At 42.7% G+C, this 16,586-nt stretch overlaps 1 protein-coding gene across 8 annotated transcripts in view; it reads left to right on the forward strand.

The window, feature by feature from the left end:
* Nucleotides 1-16,586, forward strand: part of LOC135504279 (ankyrin repeat and SAM domain-containing protein 1A-like) — a 115,246-nt gene that overhangs the window by 85,735 nt on the left and 12,925 nt on the right. For all 8 annotated transcript variants that reach the window (XM_064922681.1, XM_064922684.1, XM_064922685.1 and 5 more), the window contains one exon: nt 1,457-1,572. In XM_064922681.1, the coding sequence (XP_064778753.1) occupies nt 1,457-1,572 (116 nt within the window). The remainder of the gene's footprint in view (nt 1-1,456; nt 1,573-16,586) is intronic.

Raw genomic sequence — 16,586 nt, forward strand, 5'->3', positions numbered from 1 at the left:
GTGTGTGTGTGTACAGTATGTTCTGTGTATTATGACAGGATCAGAACTCTGGGTTCACTCTGACAGGACAGGGTCAGGGGTTGTAGTAGCGTTTCTATAGGTTAACAACGTATTGATTGTAATATAGATTGTTTTGCATTAGATATCTCTGTATTGATGACTTAAATCTACTGTATCTATTACATCATTTCGGAACAGAAATAACTGATTCTCAAGATTGGCCTGAAAGCAGTGAGTGCCCTAATTTTTTAATATTGAAATAATTTGCAGTTAATTTGAAGGATACTAGACCAACTGTTTGAGTGGTGATGGCAGATGGCTGCACAGGGGGACAGATTATTTTTGCTGGAAAGTTTTAATATCCAGCTGTGAGTTAAATGAGTGATGTTGATTCCAAGTCATGCAAGCGTGTGACCATTTACAGCCTAAATCGTTAGGATTAACTCAAAGGTGCATGTTTTGAGTTAGCTTTGATCAGAAGGAGTTACTTAATGTATTAGATTAAATTGTTTACAGGTCCAGAGTGAATGCCCCATCTCAGCACTTACCCACCCCACTCCAGTGTCTTCTGTTTCAGGAGTCACATGTAGACATTCAGTTCATTCTAAGCACAGCTAGTAACCTTGATTGATTCATCATAGCCATCTAAAGCTAATTACTGTCACTCTGTTTTCAATTATCACTGCGGTCTGTCGTTCCTCTCTGCCACGCTGGGTTTCCTGATTCACACATGTAGTCCAGGTGGGAGACTCCTGCCTGGCGTGTGATCTGCTGACCGTGTGGAGAAGTGGCGAGAAACTGGGATGGGCCACGGATGAACTGTCTTAATCGTTCGTCTCCTGCTGCTCCATGCAAGTTCTAAAGAACTTTTCACTGGGAGAGAAACCCCCCAACTGCTGTGATACGCTTCTCTCTCGTTTCAGAGATCCTCTCCCTCATTAACAACTGGAGCAAATCAGCGGGAGGAGGAATCAGCAAGCTTGCAACTTTAGACAGAATAGCCTATTTCCTGTTTCAAGGGAACCCATCTTGTGTAAATAGAATGTAGTATATGGACCATTTTTGTCTAAGCAGGAAAATGTTACATGTGTGGCTGTTCTCGACCCTGTTGAATGTATTTCTGTTTTTGAGTGCTTTTGAGCTGGTAACCAGAGCAGAGTGGACAGAGCATTCTAGCTGTTAACTAGGAGAGGGGACCAGAAGCCCCTCGCCCCCTGAGACCCAGTGGTCTTTAACTCGATCCCAGGTGAAAGTGGTTTGGCCCCCGCCATTGTGCGGGAGCCACTGCCTGCCCACTGTGGTGCCACCGTCACGCTGTCTCCCCTGCCCTCGTGGTGCTGGTGCACTCGGTTCTGCTGGCCCAGGATGATGTGGCAGTGCCATGTGTCGTCGTCAGAGTGCCGCTGCTACCGACTCAAAGGCTTCTCCCTGCTCAAGCGCTTCCCTCTGTCTGCAGGTGGGGCGGTTGGGCGGCTGCTGGATCAGCCCGTGGGAGACTGGCTGGAACACGTGGGGCTGCCGCAGTACGAGAGCAAGCTGCTGCTCAACGGCTTCGACGACCTGCACTACATGGTGAGTCAATCTCACACACACACCCCTCCTTCCTCTCTCGCTGTCTCTCTCTCTCGCTCTCTCCTTATCCTCTTAAATTGTACCTACCTCTCACTCCTTTGTGGGCTAATCTGGGGCTGTCTCACCCCTGTCTTCCTATCTCTCTGCCTCTTTCTCTCATCTTCTGGGACTCTGTCTATTCTTTTGTTCTGCCTGCCTACCTCCTTTCAAAGTCAGTCAGACCTCAGAGAGTCAGTCTCCTCTTCTTCCTTCAGTTGGTATTAATCAAGTATCGATGCAGCCATCCATTAGCCTTAGCAGATCCCATTAGCTTTCCCTGTAAATTCCAATTTACTGAAACCCCCCCTGAGATCCCTGCCTCCCCCTTTCATTCAATCACATGTTCCTGATTCTCCTCTGTGCAATAAGACCCAGGTCCTCAAGGGGTCCTGTCCTTCCTTGTGTGATGTCTTTCTCAGAGATCTCATTCACGCCAGGAACTTTTTGAAGAATTGCCGTTTCACACAGGTTAAAGCCTATGTTGCGTAATTGATTGCATCATTGTGTTTCATGATTTAAGCTTCATCTTGAAAATAATTGAAAAGGGTGTTTATGTATGTAATGTCACCAAATATTCCATGCAATTTTCCTCATTGGATAATTGAATACAGTTAATCAGATTACATGTGTGGTACAGTGTTGAGGCATGCATCATCTCATTGGAAAGGTCACCTTTTAGCATTGCCCTTCTGACAGGACTGGAGCAGTTGGTTGGTTTGATGCTTGGATGTTGATTTATTGGGTCCCCTCCTCTCAGTGGCTGTCTGATTAGATGATGTTCTCGTGGTTGGTGACATTGGCATCAAATCCCCTTTAGTGTGATGTTCCTGTTTACTAAATTACTCTGTAAACGAAATTAACGAAAGCATTTAAAGATGAAAATATCAGTGAACCCCCTCGGCTCCCTCTCTCTCTCTCACACACACTATTTCTAACACACACACACTGACAGTCAGTCACAACTGCTGTGAATAAATGACTGTTAAATATTTCCAAGGACAGTGCCATGATTAATAAAGAGCCGCAGCCAAGAGCACACCACAGCAGTGCAGATGGAGCCGTTATGGTTTCAAAGGTATATTACTGGAAACTTTACCAGTAAATGACCAGCAGGTGTATTACTGGAAACTTTACCAGTAAACTACCAGCGGGTGTATTGCTGTAAACATTACCAGTAAACGACCAGAGGGTGTATTACTGGAAACTTTACCAGTAAACTACCAGCGGGTGTATTACTGGAAACATTACCAGTAAACTACCAGCGGGTGTATTACTGGAAACATTACCAGAGGGTTTATTACTGGAAACATTACCAGTAAACTACCAGAGGGTTTATTACTGGAAACATTACCAGTAAACTACCAGCGGGTGTATTACTGGAAACATTACCAGTAAACTACCAGAGGGTATATTACTGGAAACATTACCAGTAAACTACCAGCGGGTGTATTACTGGAAACTTTACCAGTAAACTACCAGCGGGTGTATTACTGGAAACTTTACCAGTAAACTACCAGGATCTTGATATCTTTCAAGGATTTTATGTAATCTTTCACAAGACATCAAGTGGACCTTTTGGGTTCTTGAGACTTTCACAGGTGTCTGTAATTATCTCTAGCCCACTGTGTGGCCTTATCACAAGTAAAATATTTGAAATAATTAAATAACATGATTTTAAGGATAACATATATTGACAAAGCGGTAAGACGTTATCCTAAATATAAACCATCAACTCAGTGAATACCATTATTTTTTATACACACTTTTATTTATTTCACTATGTCAATATGTATTTGTTGTCAATGTTTTGGCATCCAACTGGGGGTAGTTGCGAAATAACTCAATAGTTGGAAGAGTTGCAGAGTTAATAGAAAATAATGGGATTGTTAAGATTTTTTCATTAATTAGGCTATATTTTAATTTACCATATGGTTTATCTACTAGAAATTCATGGACAATATGGACACATATAAACAATGAATACTATATATGAATATATATTTTTTAAAGTTATTCAAGTATACATTACCAAAGTTATGATAGATTGCCATAGATTTTCTGTTAATTACCAAAATTACAGAACATTTCTGTAACTTTGGTAAATTATCGGTAGCTTTGCAACCCGAGTCAGGGTTGAGCGAGGGGGACAAGGAAAGGCTTAACACTCAAGAGGTATCTAGGCTCTGTGCCAAACGGAAAGCTGCACAGTACACAAAAAACCTATTCAGCCTGTTCACAAGTCCAACACAACCTGTGTTATCACGTGTGTTTGATGCCATTATTACTGTTGGGAGCCCCATTGTGCCTAACTCACCTTACAGCTGCTCAGCCAACACTTCCACAGTCTCACATTCTTTCACTCACAATCAGTTGACTGCCTGAGTACCAGCTGCTGCCTCACCATAATTGAACTGTATGTCAATAACTGGTGGGTTGGTGTTATTGTGGTGGTTGCCAGGCCGACAAGGGTTATCCAGCCCCTGGTGTGCTGTGTTGTTGTTTTCCAGCCATGATGGTTTTTAGCAGCTTCAGTAATGATTGATGGAGGAGAGGATGGAGGTTCCTGCTGGCCAGGCAGAAGAGTAGGCCGTTGGGCCGGGAGCTGTAAATTAAAGAGCCATGTTGTGTCAGAATGAAAATGTCCCTCCTCACCTAGGCTTAACTCTCTATCCTACACACACACACCTTCCCTGAAACATTCACCTCTCAAGAGAGTTAGTGTCTCTGTTCTTCTGTCTGTGTGGGCTTGTGAGAGAATATTTAGAGCCTACTTCCCCTCTTAAAATATCTACAGTGACAGTCACAGGTGCTGAATGTGTCCTTCCCCACAAATGATGCATCATTTGAACACTCAGAGTGTTGGTAAAGGGATGCAGTAGCAGCACTTTCTGTTTCCCCAGGTCTTTCCTCACTTCTCCAGACAGTGAAGGTCAATGGGAAATGTTGATTGTTTACTATGGTTACAGTCAATTCCGTTAGCGGGCGGTCATCAATTGTAGCCTACTGAGTGGGCCTCTGAGAACAGAGAGAACAGACTGCCTTCCCTTGTTCTCTCTCCTTTTATTCCCTGGTTGTTTGTATCCTCCCTCAGTGGTTTAGATGTACCCTTGTACAACAGACACTAACTAAACTTTGTGTATAATTAACGCCAATCTGATGTATTATCCAGCTCTGCGGTGTACTTTGGATAAAAGTCAGCCTTGGCTTCAACACAACCTTGGAGACAGCAGCCTGACCAGGAGCAGCTTGGCCTGGGTTTATGGTCCTGACCTGCCCTTGGCCTTGTCTATACTGCCACTTTGGTTTAATGGCTGAATGGACCAGCTGTGTCAGAGTGGATACGCTACATGAAAATGCACCTGCTATGATTATCTTTAATGAACTACTACATCATGCAGCATACTCTGCATATGCCAGTGAATTGCAGATCCTTCTCCAGTGGGATTTTAAAGGGCTGAGTTGTTTACATTTTCTCTCACCTCCTGATTGGTTTATTTCTCTGGGTTTCTGCATGGCTCTGATCTTCCTCTCCCTTCATTCTCTCCATCCTCCTTCCCTCAATCCTCTCCAAAGGATGGCACTGCCAATTTCCTACCTTTTTTATTAGGCTCAGATACCACCTGCTTTGCCCAATTCTGTCGGAGGATTTGGATAAAAGCAGGAACTTTTTTGTAGCATTTCTTCTTGTCAGATATTTCAGCAAATGGTGACCTTTTAAGAGTTCTCAATTTGTGCCTGGAAATAACTTTCCTCGTGTTACTTTTCTAACCACCCGCAGGAATCTGTACAGTCTTTCAAATGTGTGTGGACTGGTTTGTAATCGGTCAAGCATTTCCAGCTTGAGACACATAGAAGCAAATGTAATATTTTGGGCCAAGGATGTGGCAGCACTGGGCCTACAACAAGTGCCATGGTTGCTAAGCACCAGTGACTCTACATCCCTCCCTATGCACTATGAATATCTGATGTGCACAAATCATCAGCGAGGCATGGAGAGAGTGTGTGTATGTCCAAGCTCTTCTTCGTGTCTCTGTATTGGTTAAACCTTGTGTGTATATATATCTGCTCGTGCCAACAGTACTGGGCCTATATCTGTTGCCAAATTTGGAAGGAAGATGATGGTCCTTGCCAAAAGTAGACAGATGAACCCCTTTATACTAATCTTCTGGTCCATTACCAGTAGGTTTTGAAAGCTGCATAAGCTCCTCATATACCCTTCTCATTAATAAACCTTCACAGCACTGAGTCACTCTGCCACATGTCTGTCAATGGGGTACAAAAACAGACTCCACACACATTGTGTGTGTGTGTGTGTGTGTGTGTGTGTGTGTGTGTGTGTGTGTGTGTGTGTGTGTGTGTGTGTGTGTGTGTGTGATTAACACCTCTATTCCAGCTATCTGACAACTCACAGCTTTTGGGTTCAGCTGCTCAAAGAGTCTGCTGTCAGAAAATAATTAAAATACATTTTAGTCAGTGTTCCCCCCCATCTTCAATTCCTATTGACTACACAAAAAATGCATGTGAAATGAAATGATGGCAATCTGAGAACAACCCATCTGAAGATTTTACCCCTGGCTTTGGGGGAGTCAGTGTTGTGTCTTAATGTATGTTGTACAGAGCGGCCTTGAAGTTTCCTAATTAAACTCAATTTATTCCAGCAGTCTGAGTACTGTGATGTCTCCTTGGCCCTCAAGCTGCTCCCAGCACCAGATCAATACGATAACAGTGATTGTGTGGTCGGATACGAGTGAAGGAAAGCCCTTTAAAAAACATTACGAGATGCGTTTCTATATCAGATCATGACTCCGTATTCCTGCTTCCTCAACCAGGAATAACCCGTGACTCGCTTCTGTTGAGAAATGATCATCAGAATCAGATTATGCTTTGCTAGCGCTGATTGGAATATGTTCCAAGACTCTGCTGATAGCATCAACAAGCTAAGCACCTCTGTCACTGGCATCATAAGGAAATGCATTTGCGACGTTGTCCCTACAGTGAATGTTCGCTGCTTTCCCAATCAAAAACTCTGGATTAAAACAGATTGGCGCTAAACTAAAGGACAGGGCTACCACACATGGGGCCATCGCAGACCACCCCGAGGCTACGGCTGGGGACTGGAACAAGTACAAGAAGTCCCACTATGACCTCCGCAGAGTCATCAAATGAGCAAAAGGGCAATATAGGAAAAAATTGGAATCCTATTACACAGGCTCTGACGCCCAACGCATGTGGCAGGGTCTACTGTCCATTAAGGATTACAAAGGAAGACCCAGTCGTGATCTACCAAACGAACTCAACACATTTGATGCACGCTTCGACAATTAGAGCACAATACCGTGCGTGAGGGCCACCACCGATCCAGGTGATCTCGCTCTCTTAGGCCGACTTGAGTAAGGTCTTTCATCAGGTCAACACTCGCAAGGCCACGGGGCTGGATGGTATTCCAGGGCACATTCTCAGAGCATGCGCAGATCAGCTGGCAGGCATATTCAGTCATTTTCAACCTTTCCTTGTCCCCGTCTGTAATCCCCACAGTTGACCACCATCATCCCTGTTCCTAAGAACTCGAAGGCTTTCATGCCACAATGACTACCGCCCTGGAGCACACACATCTGTAATCATGAAGTGTTATGAGAGGCTGGTTATGGCACACACTAACTCCACCATCATACCAGACACCCTAGACCCACTCCAATTTGCATACCGCCCCAACAGATCCATAGATGACGCAATCTCAATTGCTGTTCACACTGCCTTCACCCACCTAGATAAGATACTGTGCCTATGTGAAAATGCTGTTCATTGACTACAGCTCAGTGTTCAACACCATTGTCCCCTCCAAGCTCATCACCAAGCTCAAGACCCTGGGACTGAACACCTCCCCCTGCAATTGGATCTTGGACTTCCTGACGAGCTGACCCTACGTAGTTAGGGTAGGCAACATCACCTCCGCCATGCTGACCCTCAACACGGGCGCCCCACAGGCGTGTGTGCTAAGTCCCCTCCTGTACTCCCTGTTCACCCACGACTGCATGGCTATGCACAACTCCAACACTATAATCAAGTTTGCTGATGACATGACAGTGGTAGGCCTGATCATCGGCGATGATGGCAGTGTAGTGCCAGGACAACAACCTCTCCCTCAACATCAGTAAGACCACGGAGCTGATCATGGAGAAGGCAAGACAGCATCTCTTCCCCCTCAGGAGGTTGAAAAATTTTGGCACAAGCCCTCAAATTTTTCAAAAGTTCTACAGCTGCGCCATTGAGAGCATCTTGACTGGCTGCATCACTGCTTGGTATGGCAACAGCACCGCCCTCAATCGCATGGAGCTACAAAGGGTGGTGCGGACAGCCCAGTACATCACTGGGGCCAAGCTCCCTGCCGTCCAGGACCTCAATATCAGGCGGTGTGAAAGGAAGGCCCAGAAAATTGTTAAAGCCACCCAAGCTATAGACTGTTCTCCCTTCTTCTACAAGGCAAGCGGTACCGGTGCATCAAGTCTGACACCAACAGGCTCCTGAACAGCTTCTATCTCCAAGCCATAAGACTGCTAAATAGCTAACAGAATGTCTACACAGACTATCTGAGTTGACCCTTGTATTTATTTTGATCTTTGCACGGCCTCTAGGCACACTCACGGGACTCTGCACACTGACACTCCAACACACACATAACATGCATACTTTTATTTTTATTTTACCTTTATTTTACTAGGCAAGTCAGTTAAGAACAAATTCTTATTTATACTGACTCTACGCACACACACTCACGTACAATCACGTACAATCTTCATTTATCTGCTGCTACTCTGTTTATCTTATATCCTGTTGCGTACCTTACCCCGATACATATCTACCTCTATCACTCCAGGATCCCTGCACATTGTAAATATGGTATTGGAACTGACCCTGTATACAGCTTCTTACTTTCTCATGTTCCTTTTATTTTTAATTTCTCTTGTGTTTCTACCTTGGTATTTTTTTTAGTGCTACATTGATATTGATTACTGCATTGTTGGGTTTGGAGCTGGCAAGAAAGGCATTTCACTGTACTTGTGCACATGGCATTAAAATGTGAAACTTGAATCTATATTGACCCAGAGAGAGAAGGAGTGGAAGAAGCAAGCAAGAATCCATCTGTACTCAGCTTGCTGTCAACTGGACTGGTAATGCCTGTCGCAAGAAACGGACACCTCTTCCTTGTACATAAATGACTACTCGAACTTCAAAAGCATCCTACTAGTGGCAGGCGGTACTGTGATAGAAACGAGACTGAGTTAGCATTCTCTTATCTTCGTTGAGGCTCCCGCTCTGTTGGTGAGACTTCACAGCAGTAGAGTGTGTGTTCATCAAGGCAGCCAGGGAAAATGTATTTCCTTGAAGTCTCTGAGATCAGCAGAGAAGTCGCAGGCAGGCGCACTGTACCGGTAATGATTGCCCAGGGAAGAGGCTCCGACTCCTGCTCGGCTTGAAATCAAACATCACAATGATGCCAATGAGCAATATCAGAGGAGAGGAGCAGTTAATACGCCAGCCTGTGTGATCCTCACAGTCCAGTCTCTCTCTTCTATTCTGTTTGGTTTGGCACAAAGTAGTCGCGTAATGGACACACCACAGCCTCTAATGGGAATAATATTTCCATGACCTATTCTTCGGAGGCGGGTTATAGTGAGAATAAATGACAGAGAGAGGACAGACTAACTGCCACACCCGGTAAACTCGGGGATAGCGGAGGAAGGGCCTAATTGATTTTTACATTGTTGTGTGCGTTGAGCTATTTAAAAAGGATTAGCATTAAGTCAGAAGGGAATTTCTTGATTGTGGTCCATTTGTCAAAACATTTTCACAATTTACACACACAACCCCTCGAGCCCACCACTCACTCTTTTCTACGGTTGGCAGAGCATAGACTGGCTGATGGATCATACCCACCTAACTGCCTCAGTCCCCCAGGCTCATGGCACAAGACTGTCTGGAGCAGTCGTATTCCAGACTGAGCATGTCCCCTTCAGTCCGTGGTGCTGTAGTCAGCTCTATGTAATGTATTCTCACTATATTCTGCAGCGCCTGCTCTGGAAGAGGTCTGATTCTCCCAGAGTTCCCAGTCGTCGGAGTCTGATTAAGACTGTTTATCACAAGTTCTCTTGCAGTTTGTGGCCTTGGTGGGTTGACCGATGAACGCTTATACAGCAGGGATAGGTTGGGGTGAATGTTGCATTTTGTCTCATGGAGAATTTCCTCCATTCAATTGCTTTTCATCAGAAATGAGATAATCCATTTAAAGTTTATTTTGTCATTGAGGCAAAGGCCCTTCTCTAGTCTCTGTGGTAACTGGTGTAGATGTGGGGTGGGGTTCTCAGAAGGCATTTAGTATGAGTGTCAGGTTCAGAGAGATGCATTCAGCCAGAGATGAGGGATCTATGTGTGTCTGTGTTGGTCCTGGAAATCACTCTGTCGACATGGACGGCAGCCTCTGACGCCATTAGTGAAGGACACTAACACTGCAAACACACAAAATCTTCCAAACATAGTCTGCAATAGAAAACAACCTTATGAATGTATTATGAATGCTATTACACTGTTGAATAACTCCCCTTTTACGTCTTGGTTCCTCACGATGGCCTGATTTGAAAATAAACAGATTTGTATAATTTACCATTGCCTTGCACCATGTTGCCTCGTACCTCTCACTGACTCCCCAGCCCAGCAGTAGAAATGGAGCAGTATGTGCTCCATAGTGGTCTTTTGTTATACCTGTTGCGTAACGTAATTGAATCCTGGTGCTGACGGATAGATGGGGCTGATGTGAATGGTAGCTACTCCTCCTTTAGTATTTCATACACAGAAAGAGCCATAGTCTCGTCTGCACCAGCAGCAGTGGTACCGTCTGTGCTCCAAACTCTAAACACGCCAAGGAAATGTGGGCAGCTGGCTTCATTCCCCTCATCATTGTATTGTTCAGCTCTAAATCATCAGCTGGAGAGATGACTGAAGTGATCAAATAAGGTGTGAGTGTAGATGTCCCCAGAGCTGTCATTCCACTATGAGTTATTAGAGGAATAAAGGAGACACAATGAGCCGTTGTCTAAACGTTTCACTGTATTTCCTCTTCTCATCTCTCTCTGTATCTTTCTCTGTATCTCTTTCTCTGTATCTCTCTCTGTATCTCTCTCTCTGTATCTTTCTCTGTATCTTCCTCTGTATCTTCCTCTGTATTTCTCTCTCTGTATCTCTGTATCTCTGTATCTTTCTCTGTATCTCTCTCTCTGTATCTCTCTCTCTCTGTATCTCTCTCTCTCTCTCTGTATCTCTTTATCTCTCTTTATCTCTCTCTCTCTGTATCTTTCTCTGTATCTTCCTCTGTATTTCTCTCTCTGTATCTCTGTATCTCTCTGTATCTCTCTGTATCTCTCTCTCTCTCTCTCTCTCTGTATCTCTCTCTCTCTGTATCTCTCTCTCTCTATCTTTCTCTGTATCTCTCTATCTTTCTCTGTATCTTTCTCTGTATCTCTCTCTCTGTATCTTTCTCTGTATCTCTCTCTGTATCTCTCTATCTCTCTCTCTCTGTATCTCTCTCTGTATCTTTCTCTGTATCTCTCTCTGTATCTTTCTCTCTCTGTATCTTTCTCTATATCTCTCTTTATCTTTCTCTCTATGTATCTTTCTCTATATCTCTCTTTCTCTAACTTTCTCTGTATCTCTCTCTCGCTGTATCTCTCTCTCTCTGTATCTTTCTCTTTCTCTAACTTTCTCTGTATCTCTCTCTCTGTATCTCTCTCTCTGTATCTCTCTCTCTGTATCTTTCTCTCTGTATCTCTCTCTGTATCTAGATATCTCTCTCTCTTTCTCTGTATCTCTCTCTCTGTATCTCTCTCTCTCTCTCTCTATCTTTCTCTGTATCTTTCTCTCTTTCTCTAATCTTTCTTGTATCTCTATCTCTCTCTGTATCTCTCTCTGTATCTTATCTCTTCTCTATGTATCTCTTCTCTCTGTATCTGTATCTTTCTCTGTATATCTCTCTCTTATTTCTCTCTGTATCTTTCTCTTTCTCTGTATCTTTCTCTGTATCTCTCTCTCTGTATCTCTCTGTATCTGTATCTCTCTCTCTGTATCTTTCTATTTCTCTAACTTTCTCTGTATCTCTCTCTCTTTCTCTAACTTTCTCTGTATCTTTCTCTAACTTTCTCTGTATCTTTCTCTCTATTTCTCTGTATCTCTCTCTCTGTATCTTTCTCTCTTTCTCTGTATCTTTCTCTAACTTTCTCTGTATCTCTCTTTCTCTGTATCTTTCTCTGTATCTCTCTCTTTCTCTGTATCTTTCTCTCTCTTTCTCTGTATCTTTCTCTCTTTCTCTGTATCTCTCTCTTTCTCTGTATCTTTCTCTAGATCTCTCTTTCTCTGTATCTTTCTCTAGATCTCTCTTTCTCTGTATCTTTCTCTAGATCTCTCTTTCTCTGTATCTTTCTCTCTAATCTTTCTCTGTATCTCTCTCTCTCTCTCTCTCTAACTTTCTCTGTATCTCTCTTTCTCTGTATCTTTCTCTGTATCTCTCTTTCTCTGTATCTTTCTCTATATCTCTCTTTCTCTGTATCTTTCTCTGTATCTCTCTTTCTCTGTATCTTTCTCTGTATCTCTCTTTCTCTTTCTCTGTATCTTTCTCTGTATCTCTCTTTCTCTGTATCTTTCTCTGTATCTCTTTCTCTGTATCTTTCTCTGTATCTTTCTCTCTTTCTCTGTATCTCTCTCTTTCTCTGTATCTCTCTGTATCTTTCTCTGTATCTCTCTTTCTCTTTCTCTGTATCTTTCTCTGTATCTCTTCTCTGTTCTCTCTCTTTTCTCTCTCTTTCTCTGTATCTTTCTCTGTATCTCTCTCTTTCTCTGTATCTTTCTCTGTATCTCTCTTTCTCTGTATCTCTCTCTGTATCTTCTTTCTCTGTATCTCTCTCTTCTCTCTGTCTCTTCTCTCTCTGTATCTCTCTCTGTATCTCTCTGTATCTTTCTCTGTATCTCTCTGTATCTCTCTCTCTCTTTCTCTGTATCTCTCTCTCTTTCTCTGTATCTCTCTCTCTCTTTCTCTGTATCTCTCTCTTTCTCTCTCTTTCTCTGTATCTCTCTTTCTCTCTCTTTCTCTGTATCTCTCTCTTTCTCTGTATCTTCTCTCTCTCTCTCTCTTTCTCTGTATCTCTCTTTCTCTGTATCTCTCTCTTTCTCTCTCTTTCTCTGTATCTCTCTCTTTCTCTGTATCTCTCTCTGTATCTCTCTGTATCTCTCTCTTTCTCTCTCTTTCTCTGTATCTTTCTCTCTCTCTCTCTCTTTCTCTGTATCTCTCTCTTTCTCTCTCTTTCTCTGTATCTCTCTCTTTCTTTCTCTGTATCTCTCTTCTCTATTCTCTCTCTTTCTCTGTATCTCTCTCTTCTCTTTCTCTCTGTATCTCTCTCTCTCTCTCTCTGTATCTCTCTCTCTCTTTCTCTCTCTTTCTCTGTATCTCTCTCTTTCTCTGTATCTCTTTCTCTTTCTCTGTATCTCTCTTTCTCTCTCTCTCTCTTTCTCTGTATCTCTCTCTTTCTCTCTCTTTCTCTGTATCTCTCTTTCTCTCTTTCTCTCTCTTTCTCTGTATCTCTCTCTTTCTTTCTCTCTTTCTCTCTTTCTCTGTATCTCTCTCTCTCTTCTCTGTCTCTCTCTCTGTATCTCTCTCTCTCTTTCTCTGTATCTCTCTCTGTGTATCTCTCTCTGTATTGCTCTCTCTATGTACCTCGCTCTGTATCTCTGTATCTCAATCCAAGGGGCTTTACTGGCATGGGAAACGTGTTTACATTGCCAAAGCAAGTGAAGTAGATAATATTCAAAAGTGATATTAACAATAAACACAAGTTACAAAATAATAAAGACATTACGAGTGTCATTATGTGTATATATACAGTGTCGTAACAATGTGCACATGGTTAAAGTACAAAAGGGAAAATAAATAAGCATAAATATGGGTTGTATTTACAATGGTGTTTGTTCTTCACTGGTTGACCTTTTCTTGTGGCAACAGGTCACAAATCTTGCTGCTGTGATGGCACACTGTGGAATTTCACCCAGTAGATATGGGAGTTTATCAAAATCGGGTTTGTTTTCAGATTTTCTGTGTAATCTGAGGGAAATATGTGTCTCTAATATGGTCATACATTGGGCAGGAGGGTAGGAAGTGCAGCTTAGTTTCCACCTCATTTTGTGGGCAGTGAGCATATAGCCTGTCTTCTCTTGAGAGCCATGTCTGCCTACGGCGGCCTTTCTCAATAGCAAGGCTATGCTCACTAAGTCTGTACATAGTCAAAGCTTTCCTTAAGTTTGGGTCAGTCACAGTGGTCAGGTATTCTGCCACTGTCTACTCTCTGTTTAGGGCCAAATAGCATTCTAGTTTGCTCTGTTTTTTTGTTAATTACTTAACACATTGGAAATAATTATCTTTTTGTTTTCTCATGATTTGGTTGGGTTTAATTGTGTTGCTGTACTGGTGCTCTGGGGTCTGTTTGTGTTTGTGAACAGAGCCCCAAGACCAGCTTGCTTAGGGGACTCTTTTCCAGGTTCATCTCTCTGTAGGTGATGGCTTTGTTATGGAAGGTTTGTGGATCGCTTCCTTTTAAGTGGTTGTAGAATTTAACGCCTCTTTTCTGGATTTTGATAATTAGTGGGTATCGGCCTAATTCTGCTCTGCATGCACTATTTGGTGTTCTACCTTGTACACAGATGATATTTTTTGCAGAATTCTGCATGCAGTTTGTCAATTTGGTGTTTGTCCCATTTTGTGAGTTCTTGGTTGGTGAGCGGACCCTAGACACCACAACCATAAAGGGCAATGTGATCTATGACTGATTCAAGTATTTTTATCCAGATCCTAATTGATATGTCAAATTTTATGTTCTATTTGATGGCATAGAATGCCCTTCCTGCCTTGTCTCTCAGATCGTTCACAGCTTTGTGGAAGTTACCTGTGGCGCTGATGTTTAGGCCAAGGTATGTATAGTTTTCGTGTGCTCTCGGGCAACAGTGTCTAGATGGAATTTGTATTTGTGGTCCTGGCGACTGGACCTTTTTTTGGAACACCATTATTTTGGTCTTACTGAGATTTACTGTCAGGGCCCAGGTCTGATAGAATCTGTGCAGAAGACCTAGGTGCTGCTGTAGGCCCTCCTTGGTTGGTGACAGAAGCACCAGATCATCAGCAAACGGTAGACATTTGACTTGAGATTCTGGTAGGGTGAGGCCGGGTTCTACAGACTTTTCTAGTGCCCTCACTAATTCGTTGATATATATGTTGAAGAGGATGGGGGTAAAGCTGCATCCCTGTCTCACCCCATGGCCCTGTGGGAAGAAATGTGTGTTTTTAGCCTATTTTAACCACACACCACTTTCCATCAATTGTATAGCAGACCCTCAAGCCAAATTGAGTCAAAGGCTTTTTTGAAATCAACAAAGCATGAGAAGATTTTGCCTTTGTTTTGGTTTGTTTGTTTGTCAATTAGGGTGTGCAGGGTGAATACGTGATCTGTCGTACAATAATTTGTTTAAAAGCCAATTTGCCATTTGCTCAGTACATTACGTTTTCACTGAGGAAATGTACGAGTCTGCTGTTAATGATAATGCAGAGGATTTTCCCACAGTTGCTGTTGATGCATGTCCCACAGTAGTTATTGGGGTCAAATTTGTCTCCACTTTTGTGGATTGAGGTGATCAGTCCTTGGTTCCAAAGAGCTAAGGATGATGTTAGAGTTTTAATATAGCCAATTGGAATTTGTTGTCTGTATATTTAATCATTTCATTGAAGATACCATCAACACCACAGGCCTTTTTGGGTTGGAGGGTTTTTATTTTGGCATGTTGCTCATTCAAGGTAATTGGAGAATACAGTGGGTTCTGGTAGTATTTAATAGTTGATTCTAAGATTTGTATTTGATCATGTGTACGTTTTTAATGTTTGTTCTTTGTTGGAGAAGTGGTTTACCCATACATCTCCATTTTGGATAGATAATTATTTGTATTGTTGTTTGTTTAGTGTTTTCCAATTTTCCCAGAAGTGGTTAGAGTCTATGGATTTTTCAATTACATTGAGCTGGTTTCTGATGTGCTGTTCCTTCTTTTTTCATATTGTATTTCTGTATTGTTTTAGTGATTCACCATAGTGAAGGCATAGACTCAGGTTTTCCGGGTCTCTATGTTTTTGGTTGGAGAAACCTGTCTTTCTTAGATTTTTGCATTCTTCATCAAACCATTTGTCATTGTTCATTTTCTTCGGTTATCTATTTGAGATTTTTAGATTTGATAGGGAAGCTGAGAGGTCAAATATACTGTTAAGATTTTATACTGTCAAGTTTACACCTTCACTATTACAGTGGAACATTTGTCCAGGAAGTTGTCTAAAAGGGATTGAATTTGTTAGTGCTTAATTGTTTTTTGGTAAGTTTCCAAACTACATTGCTTCAATCTATAGTATTTCTTAATATTACTCCGTTCCTTTGGCTTTGATCCCTCATGATTCAAGTTGACTGTGATTTTGCTGTGATCTGATAGCCCACTGACACTCCTATCTCTCTCGCTCTCTCTCTATCTCTCTCGCTCTCTCTCTATCTCTCTCGCTCTCTCTGTACCTCTGTATCTCTCTCTGTATCTCTCTCTGTATCTCTCTGTATCTCTCTCTGTATCTCTCTCTCTCTCTCTCTCTCTCTCTCTCTCTCTCTCTCTCTCTCTCTCTCTCTCTCTGTGTATCTAACCTCTTCCCATAATCCTAACAGTGGAAAATACCCGAGTCATGATCTTCATCCCTGCACATGCTCAGGTTAATACAGTAGAGCCAAAAGAAAGTGCGCACACACACACAAAATCCCTGGGTATCTGCCTTCCTGCCATGGCTGAGCCACAGTCCCCATGACTAATTTCACCCCTGTATATATTACGCTGTGTAACACACCCACTGATGCCCCCTCCCTCCC

The sequence above is a fragment of the Oncorhynchus masou genome, chromosome 18, assembly GCF_036934945.1.
Source record: "Oncorhynchus masou masou isolate Uvic2021 chromosome 18, UVic_Omas_1.1, whole genome shotgun sequence".
Taxonomy (NCBI): Eukaryota; Metazoa; Chordata; class Actinopteri; order Salmoniformes; family Salmonidae; genus Oncorhynchus; species Oncorhynchus masou.